At 45.2% G+C, this 9,657-nt stretch overlaps 1 protein-coding gene across 4 annotated transcripts in view; it reads left to right on the top strand.

The window, feature by feature from the left end:
- Nucleotides 1-4,149: 4,149 nt before the first annotated feature.
- Nucleotides 4,150-9,657, top strand: part of HACD1 (3-hydroxyacyl-CoA dehydratase 1) — a 33,699-nt gene continuing 28,191 nt past the window's right edge. For 2 of the 4 annotated variants that reach the window (XR_009758055.1, XR_009758054.1), the window contains exon 1: nt 4,150-4,441. Coding sequence is in view for 1 of the 4 variants with exons in the window: in XM_061585936.1 (XP_061441920.1) it covers nt 4,305-4,441 (137 nt within the window). In the remaining 3 variants the exon portion in view is untranslated. The remainder of the gene's footprint in view (nt 4,442-9,657) is intronic. The other 2 variants (XR_009758053.1, XM_061585936.1) reach the window with 1 other exon arrangement.

Here is a 9,657-nt window from a genome sequence, read left to right as displayed (position 1 = left end):
TATTCCTAGCTGGTACGCACAGCACTTTTATCAAGGTATGAGTGCTGGCAGCTCATTTTTTTACCAAAAAAGCACTGGGCACGTCCATTGCATTAAATATTAATATTGACTGTTTATTGTATTTTACTGCTACTTTTATTTCTTTCATTGTTTTTTATTGTATTATAGTTTGAACAGAATAAAAAAAAGAAACAATAAAAATACAGTTAAAAATCATACAGCATCTATCACAGAACATTACAATCACTGCAACCGGCATAAAAATCATTAAGTGGTCCATCAAGACCCTCAGTAAATTTTAAGTGGTCCACAGGGGAAAAAAATTGGGAATCACTGCTATAGATGTTTTGGACTACCTCCCCTGTCATCTTTGAGCATTGGTTATGCTGATTTGGGATGATGTGAGTATATAGTCCAGCAACATCTGGAGACCTACAGGATCCCCATCCCTGGGTTAAATTTTCTTTAGCACTTTCAGGCTACAATCATATGTACACTTACTTAGTTGTAAGTACTACTGAATTCAGTGAGCCTTACTGTCAAATAAACTTCTCTATAATTGGCTGTCAATCAGTTATATTCAGCTGTAAATTACTCAGTGGGTAGCAGAGGCTGGGGGAAGAGTTTTCTGCTTAGGATATTAAAACTGCTATATTGTTTCTGATTGTAAATGGAGACAATGTGAAGATAATGTATGTTAATCTTTTGTCAAACTCAATAAAACGTTTCGAATTTACCATTTCTGGGCAAGGTCATTGAGCGAGTGGTGGCCAACCAGTTGTCAGCACACTTGGATGAAACGGATTATTTGGATCCATACCAATCGGGTTTCAGGACTGGTCACGGAACTGAAACAGCCTTGGTTGCTCTGGTAGATGATATGAGGAGGGCATTAGATAGGGGAGAATCCACCTTTCTTGTCCTCCTCGATCTCTCAGCGGCTTTTGATACTGTCGACCACAGTATCCTTTTGCTTCGCCTGGAGGGATTGGGAATTGGAGGCACTGTATTACAGTGGTTCCATTCCTTTCTCTCCGACAGGTACCAACAGGTAGCGTTGGGGGAGGAGGTATCAGACCCTTGGCCTCTCAATTGTGGTGTGCCACAGGGCTCTATCCTCTCTCCCATGCTATTTAACATCTATATGAAGCCACTGGGGACAATCATCAGGAGATCTGGGCTGCAGTGTCATCAATATGCGGATGACACTCAGCTCTATCTCTCGTTTAAATCTTCACCAGAGTTGGCTGTGGAGACCTTGTCCAAGTGCCTGGAATCTGTGAGTGGATGGATGGGAAGGAACAAGCTGAAGTTGAACCCTGATAAGACCGAGGTACTACTTGTGGGGGACAAGAGAAAGTTGGGCGACATTGACCTGAAGTTCAACGGGGTGAGTCTACCCCTAAAGGACCAGGTCCGCAGCCTTGGGGTTGTGCTTGATTCCAGGCTGTCCATGGAGGCTCAGATTTCGGCAGTGAGCCGGGCAGCCTGGTACCAACTACACTTCATACGAAGGTTGCAACCCTACCTTCCTGTTCACCAGCTCCCACTAGTGGTACACGCCCTGGTCACCTCTCGTTTGGACTACTGTAATGCGCTCTACGTGGGGTTACCCTTGAAAACGGTCCGGAAATTACAACTGATACAAAATGCGGCGGCTCGACTACTTACGAATAGTCGCCGCTGAGATCACATCACACCAGTGTTGTTCGACCTACACTGGCTACCAGTTGTTTTCCGAGCCCAATTCAAGGTGTTGGTATTGACCTTTAAATCCCTACACGGTTTCGGCCCAGTTTATCTCACGGAGCACCTTCAACACCACCAATTATGCCGCCCGACAAGATCGGCCACACAGGGCCTTCTCTCAATCCCGCCAACAAAAACAGCCAGATTGGCGGGTACTAGAGAGAGGGCATTCTCAGTGGCGGCCCCCACTCTTTGGAACTCCCTCCCACAAGATCTCCGGCACGCCTCTTCCCTAAATGTGTTTCGGAAAGCCTTAAAGACCTGGCTCTTTCAGCAGGCCTTCGGGGTATCCGGGGAGGGTTAATTGTTATAACTGTAATGCCTCCTGCCCAGTTTTAATATTGTTGCTGCAGATGTATTGTTTTTATATTGTATTATTATATTTTATCAATTGTATTCTAACAAATGTGTAAGTCGCCTAGAGTGGCCATTGGCCAGATAGGCGACGAAGAAATTAAATTTATTATTATTAGTAGTAGTAGTAATAAAACATCTGATGCTGAATCAAGCTGGTTCATGAAGCACTCTGAACTGAAATTTTCCATTAAACCAATTAAAGAAAAACATCCCTTCACATCTGAGTCTGACTTCAGTGAGTTTGGGCAGGACACCCAGAGCATCTTCCCCTACAAGAATGTTATGATGCCAGGGAGTGTGCACTACTACTGCATGACTGTTGGATGCCTCTGTTAGGCCATAGGTAGCTCCTAGGTAGATGAGAGTGGGTGTCTTGCATAGCCGGAGTAGGTTTGGGACATCCAAAGCACAGGGCAAAGGGTTATACCTTCTACGCCCATGCCAAGTTCAAATCCTACCCACCAATGCTGCAGTTTTTGAAAATAAAAAGGTTGCACTCAAGGACAAACAGCTTGTGTAGGTTGGCCTTTAAGCACATTGTTATACTGAACATTAAATTATATTCATATGTCATGAAACTGTTATATTGAAACTCTATTGTATTGAATTCAGGATTGGAGTGGTGGTTGGCCAATATTATTTTTCTGTTTTAAATCTCAGTATTGGAGGAAATTTGGCACAGGTTCCAAGCAAACGTAAATGTCCATTCTGGGTCCGTGCTCCTTCTCTAATGTGTTTGTGACCACAAATTAACAGGTTTCTACATCAAAAAGCAGCTCAACAACTAATTTCCTTTGAATTTTGTATTTAAACACTCTAAAATGGGCTTAGGCAACAGAGCAATACTGAGATTCTTGTGCAGTAGTCTGAATCTTCAGTACTGTTAGATGTGCCAGCCCCTTTTGAAATCGGTGGTATTTTTTCTCCTTAATGTAGTGGGTACACTAGAAAAACTCAGTTTATCCACCAATTTAGCTTGGCCATTTGTATAATCTGTATAGTTCTGCCCTCCAGCATGTATGTTTAGTAATTTGCTACTGAACAATCGCCTACCTGTATTCCACAATATTTGTGAATGACTGCCTAAAAGATCAGAAATTGGGATAGATGGGTGCCAATTTCCTTTTTTCAGCTATGATGTCTGAAAGTTTACGTTCACTGCTGGAAATATGGTAGGAAAGCCACTTTAGGATTAGTTAGAAATGAAAAATTTAGGAATCTCCAGTATATTAGGATCACTTTGCACATTAAAACACCATAGACACCATAGACATGTACATCATATTATCATATAATGCAGGGGAAACATGCACTTTCACCATCTTGATGACCTTTTTATGCTGTCCAGCCTACTAAGTTGTTTAAAAGTTCTTAAGATAAGTCAGTCATTTTTATGATTATTTTGTTTTTTTAATCATATTTCATGTTTATTGATATTTTATATGGATGGTATTCTAGTCCTACTCAGAATAGACCTATTGAAGTTAATAAGCATGAATAACTTCAGTTCCCTAATTTCAATGTGTAGGACTTAGTTGAATACAACCCTGTGACTGGGCAGTTTATAAATATTTTGTATAAATGAAAAAATAAATAAATGTATGTTTCCATCACACTTGTTAAGGAGCATAGCTTAACCAGCATATGCTAATTTTGTAAAAGTGTGAAAGAGGCGAATGGGAACGTGAGAAGGCAGTGGAAGGGCCCTAACTTAGTGACAGAACATTGCCTTGCAGGGAGAAGGTCTCAGGTTCGATCCCGGCATCTCCAGGTAGGGCTGGCAGAGAATCCCTGTCTGAAACCCTAGAGAGCCGCTGCCAAGTCAGTGTAGACAATACTAAGCTAGATGGACTGTTAGTCTGACTCAGTATAAGGCGAACTATGTCCCCCGATAAGTCACATCTTGTCAGGCAAATCTCTCTCTCTCACAAGCACACAGAGAAGGCTGAGGAGGGGCGGTCGCCGGACGGGTCACTGGTATACTTCGGAGCCCCTGTATGGCTGGGAGTGGGCGGGCGCAGCATACGAGCAGCTGCCTGGGAAGCAGCTGCCGTCGGGCTCTGCGAAGACGGATGGGGCGAGCGCCAGAGTCAGCTCCAGCTGTCAGCGCCGCCTGCGCCTGACCCCTCCTCCTCCACCACCATCGGTTCCCCCACGTGTGTCCGTCTATCTCCGCCTGGCCTCCGGTGAAGGAAACCATGGCATCCAGCGAAGAGGGCAGCGGAGCCGGCAACGGCTCCTTGGAAGAGAAGGAGAACGGCAAGAAGGCCGTTCGGCGTCGCGGCGCCGTGACTACAGCCTGGCTCATCTTCTTCAACATCACCATGACGGCGGGGTGAGTGCGAGCTGACGCTCCCTTGCGGCGGACCGGCTCTTGCTCTCGCTGGCTGCTCGCTCGCACACCCCCAGCCCCGGAGGAGAGATGGGCATGCTTTCCGTTTTCCAGATCCGCACGCCCCCACCCCGGGCAATGGGCCGGCCTGCACCTGGCCTTGCAGCTGGGAGCGAAAGGACGGGGAGGAGGGGGGCACTGAAGGAGAGCGGCGGCAGCGACTGGGGGGTAAGCCCTGGCTTGCCTGCATTTCCTAATACGGTGCCAGCTTCCAGCGAAGCGAGCACGTCATCCCTCTAGCCCGCCGGAGAGGTTAAGTATAGCCCGAGCCCGGAATGCCGGGCGGGGGTGCACGGGGGGCGGTGGAATGGGGGCAGACTGCTTCCCTCGGCAGAATTTACTGCGGCTGCCGCCCAAGGTGCTTCCACGCTCAGCCGCTGCCCGTTGCTCGGTTCCCCAGGCGTGCTGGTCTCCGCGGTCCTCTCCCACCGACTGGACTGGGCTTCCTTCAGCCGTTGGACGGACCCCTACCTCCCGCAAACCAAACCCAAAAAAGTGTAAGAGTTTTGTGGCACCTTAGCCACTGACAAATGTAGTATGGGATAAGCTTTCGTGGACTCAAGCCCATTTCGTCAAAGGAAAGCAAAAGGGCAAAGCTCTCTTATGTATGTTCTATGGACTCGCTCTTTAGGATCGAACTGGACGTGACTGTACAACAATTTGTATTTGCATTTTGAAAAATCCTGCCTGACAGCTGGAGCTACTCTCCGGCACCCCCTTTCTGTCTCGGCAGTGCTGGTGTAGCGTTAAAGTGCTGAAGTAGGATCTGGGAGACCATTGGTCAGCCATAAAGCTCACTGGGTGACCTTGGGCCAGTCACTGTCTCAGTCTAACCTATCTCACGGGGTTGTTGTGAAGATAAAATGGGAAGGGGGAGATCCATGTATGTCACCTTGAGCTCCTTGGAAGGAAAGGTGAGATAAATGTAATAATAAACAAATAAAACACATTGTTCAGCACTGTCACACAAGCATGCACATGGTAAAATAAATGTGTTACACAAGACTTAGTACACATTGGTTTACAGTTTACATTTTTTTCCTTTTCAGAAGTGCTTTTTCATATAGGAAATGAGGGTGGCTTCTCATCTTTGTAATTTTACAAAGCAGCCATGGGATAAGAGGAGAGGTCCTCCTATGGATCAAGAACTAGTTAAAGAACAAGAAGCAGAGAGCAGGAATACATTGATGGTTCTCACGAGGGAGGGAATGCAAGAAGTGGTTCCCCAAGGACCTGTATTGGGGACTGGTGTTTTTTAACTTGTTTATAAATGTCCTGAAGTTAGGGGCAAGCAGTGAGGTAGCCAGGTTTGCTGATGATATCAAATTGTTCAGGGTGATTAAAAGCAAAAAGGGAATTGTGAAGAGCTGTGTGAGGAACTTTCCAAACTGTGTGTGAGCATTAAGATGGCAAATGTGGTTCAGCGTAAGCAAGAGTAAAATGATGCATGTAGGGGCAAAAAAATCCTAACTTCATAGGCTCATGCGGCCTGAACTGATGATGGAAAGAGATCTTGGAGGTCATAGCAGATAGTTCTGTGATAATGTCAACTCATTGTGTGGCAGCTGTGAAAAAGGTGAATTCCATATTAGGGATCGTTAGGAAAGGGATTGAAAATAAAACTGCCTATATCGCAATGCTGTTGTACGAATCTATGATGCAGCTGCACTTAGAATACTGTTTACAGTTCTGATAGTATCAGCACAGAAAGGATAATTCATGAATGATGTAGGGCTGTAGCTCCGTGGCAGAGCATCTGCCTTGCATGCAGAAGGTCCCAAGTTCAGTCCCCGGCATCTCCAGGTAGGGCTGGGAGAGACTCCTGCCTGAAACCCTGGAGAGCCACTACTAGTCAGTGTAGACAATACTGAGCTAAATGGACCAATGGTATGACCCAGTATAAGGCAGATTCTTATGTTCCTATGGCTATCAGTGGCTGCTAGTCATGGTGGCTGTGGAGTGTCTCCACTATCCAATGCCTCCAAATACCAATTGCTGAAGGTCACAAGTTGCAGAGGTCTATGTCTTACCTCCTGACTTCCTATTGGCATCCACTGTGATACAGAATGCTGGACTAGATGTGCCTTGGTCTGATCCAGCAGGGCTCTTCTTATGTTCTTTTGCAACCAGGAGGAATAAGGGAACATATACAAGAGAGATTTGTACCTTTCCCCTGGCATCTCTTTTTCGTTTCCTGTAGGAGCAGGCCCATCTGTACTATATCAGATGGCAAGCAACAGCATGATCAGAACTGCCTCAGATATGTGGACAGCAAGACTGAAAAGGGTGTATATGTGTATGAAATTTCACCCTAGAGAGCAACCCAGGGCTAGCAGCTGCAGAATCCAGTGGGAGAGGTGTAGAGGTGTCACCATTCATTGTGGAAAAGACTTCTAATATTTGTTTCTTGTTTTGATCAGAGACCATAAGAACATAAGAACATAAGAAGAGCCTGCTGGGTCAGGCCAGTGGCCCATCTAGTCCAGCATCCTGTTCTCACAGTGGCCAACCAGGTGCCTGGGGGAAGCCCGCAAGCAGGACCCGAGTGCAAGAACACTCTCCCCTCCTGAGGCTTCCGGCAACTGGTTTTCAGAAGCATGCTGCCTCTGACTAGGGTGGCACAGCACAGCCATCATGGCTAGTAGCCATTGATAGCCCTGTCCTCCATGAATTTGTCTAATCTTCTTTTAAAGCCATCCAAGCTGGTGGCCATTACTGCATCTTGTGGGAGCAGATTCCATAGTTTAACTATGCGCTGAGTAAAAAAGTACTTCCTTTTGTCTGTCCTGAATCTTCCAACATTCAACTTCTTTGAATGTCCACGAGTTCTAGTATTATGAGAGAGGGAGAAGAATTTTTCTCTATCCACTTTCTCAATGCCATGCATAATTTTATACACTTCTATCATGTCTCCTCTGACCCGCCTTTTCTCTAAACTAAAAAGCCCCAAATGCTGCAACCTTTCCTCGTAAGGGAGTCGCTCCATCCCCTTGATCATTCTGGTTGCCCTCTTCTGAACCTTTTCCAACTCTATAATATCCTTTTTGAGATGAGGCGACCAGAACTGTACACAGTATTCCAAATGCGGCCGCACCATAGATTTATACAACGGCATTATGATATCGGCTGCTTTATTTTCAATACCTTTCCTAATTATTGCTAGCATGGAATTTGCCTTTTTCACAGCTGCCGCACACTGGGTCGACATTTTCATCGTGCTGTCCACTACAACCCCGAGGTCTCTCTCCTGGTCAGTCACCGCCAGTTCAGACCCCATGAGCGTATATGTGAAATTCAGATTTTTTGCTCCAATATGCATAATTTTACACTTGTTTATATTGAATTGCATTTGCCATTTTTCCGCCCATGCACTCAGTTTGGAGAGGTCTTTTTGGAGTTCTTCGCAATCCCTTTTTGTTTTAACAACCCTGAACAATTTAGTATCGTCAGCAAACTAGGCCACTTCACTGCTCACTCCTAATTCTAGGTCATTAATGAACAAGTTGAAAAGTACAGGTCCCAATACTGATCCTTGAGGGACTCCACTTTCTACAGCCCTCCATTGGGAGAACTGTCCGTTTATTCCTACTCTCTGCTTTCTGCTTCTTAACCAATTCCTTATCCACAAGAGGACCTCTCCTCTTATTCCATGACTGCTAAGCTTCCTCAGAAGCCTTTGGTGAGGTACCTTGTCAAACGCTTTTTGAAAGTCTAAGTACACTATGTCCACTGGATCACCTCTATCTATATGCTTGTTGACACTCTCAAAGAATTCTAATAGGTTACTGAGACAGGACTTTCCCTTGCAGAAGCCATGCTGGCTCTGCTTCAGCAAGGCTTGTTCTTCTATGTGCTTGGTTAATCTAGCTTTAATCATACTTTCTACCAGTTTTCCAGGGACAGAAGTTAAGCTAACTGGCCTGTAATTTCCGGGATCCCCTCTGGATCCCTTTTTGAAGATTGGTGTTACATTTGCCACTTTCCAGTCCTCAGGCACGGAGGAGGACCCGAGGGACAAGTTACATATTTTAGTTAGCAGATCAGCAATTTCACCTTTGAGTTCTTTGAGAACTCTCGGGTGGATGCCATCCGGGCCCGGTGATTTGTCAGTTTTTATATTGTCCATTTAAGCTTAGAACTTCCTCTCTCATTACCACTATTTGTCTTAGTTCCTCAGAATCCCTTCCTGCAAATGTTAGTTCAGGTTCAGGGATCTGCCCTATATCTTCCACTGTGAAGACAGATGCAAAGAATTCATTTAGCTTCTCTGCAATCTCCTTATCATTCTTTAGTACACCTTTGACTCCCTTATCATCCAAGGGTCCAATTGTCTCCCTAGATGGTCTCCTGCTTTGAATGTATTTATAGAATTTTTTGTTGTTGGTTTTTATGTTCTTAGCAATGTGCTCCTCAAATTCTTTTTTAGCATCCCTTATTGTCTTCTTGCATTTCTTTTGCCAGAGTTTGTGTTCTTTTTTATGTTCTTCATTCGGACAAGACTTCCATTTTCTGAAGGAAGACTTTTTGCCTCTAAGAGCTTCCTTGACTTTGCTCGTTAACCATGCTGGCATCTTCTTGGCCCTGGCGGTACCTTTTCTGATCTGCGGTATGCACTCCAGTTGAGCTTCTAATATAGTGTTTTTAAACAACTTCCAAGCATTCTCGAGTGATGTGACCCTCTGGACTTTGTTTTTCAGCTTTCTTTTTACCAATCCCCTCATTTTTGTGAAGTTTCCTCTTTTGAAGTCAAATGTGACCGTGTTGGATTTTCTTGGCAATTGGCCAGTTACATGTATGTTTAATTTAATAGCACTGTGGTCACTGCTCCCAATCGGTTCAACAACACTTACATCTCGCACCAGGTCCCGGTCCCCACTGAGGATTAAGTCCAGGGTTGCCGTCCCTCTGGTCGGTTCCATGACCAACTGGTCTAGGGAATAGTCATTTAGAATATCTAGAAACTTTGCTTCTTTGTCATGACTGGAACACATATGCAGCCAGTCTATGTCCGGGTAGTTGAAGTCACCCATTACTACCACATTTCCTAGTTTGGATGCTTCCTCAATTTCATATCTCATCTCAAGGTCTCCCTGAGCATTTTGATCAGGGGGACGATAGATCGTTCCCAGTATTAAGTCCCTCCTGGGGCACGGTATCAC

Source organism: Rhineura floridana, chromosome 10 (genome assembly GCF_030035675.1).
Source record: "Rhineura floridana isolate rRhiFlo1 chromosome 10, rRhiFlo1.hap2, whole genome shotgun sequence".
Taxonomy (NCBI): domain Eukaryota; kingdom Metazoa; phylum Chordata; class Lepidosauria; order Squamata; family Rhineuridae; genus Rhineura; species Rhineura floridana.
The sequence above is the reverse complement of the archived record's forward strand: the minus strand, read 5'-3'. Positions and strand labels throughout refer to the sequence as shown.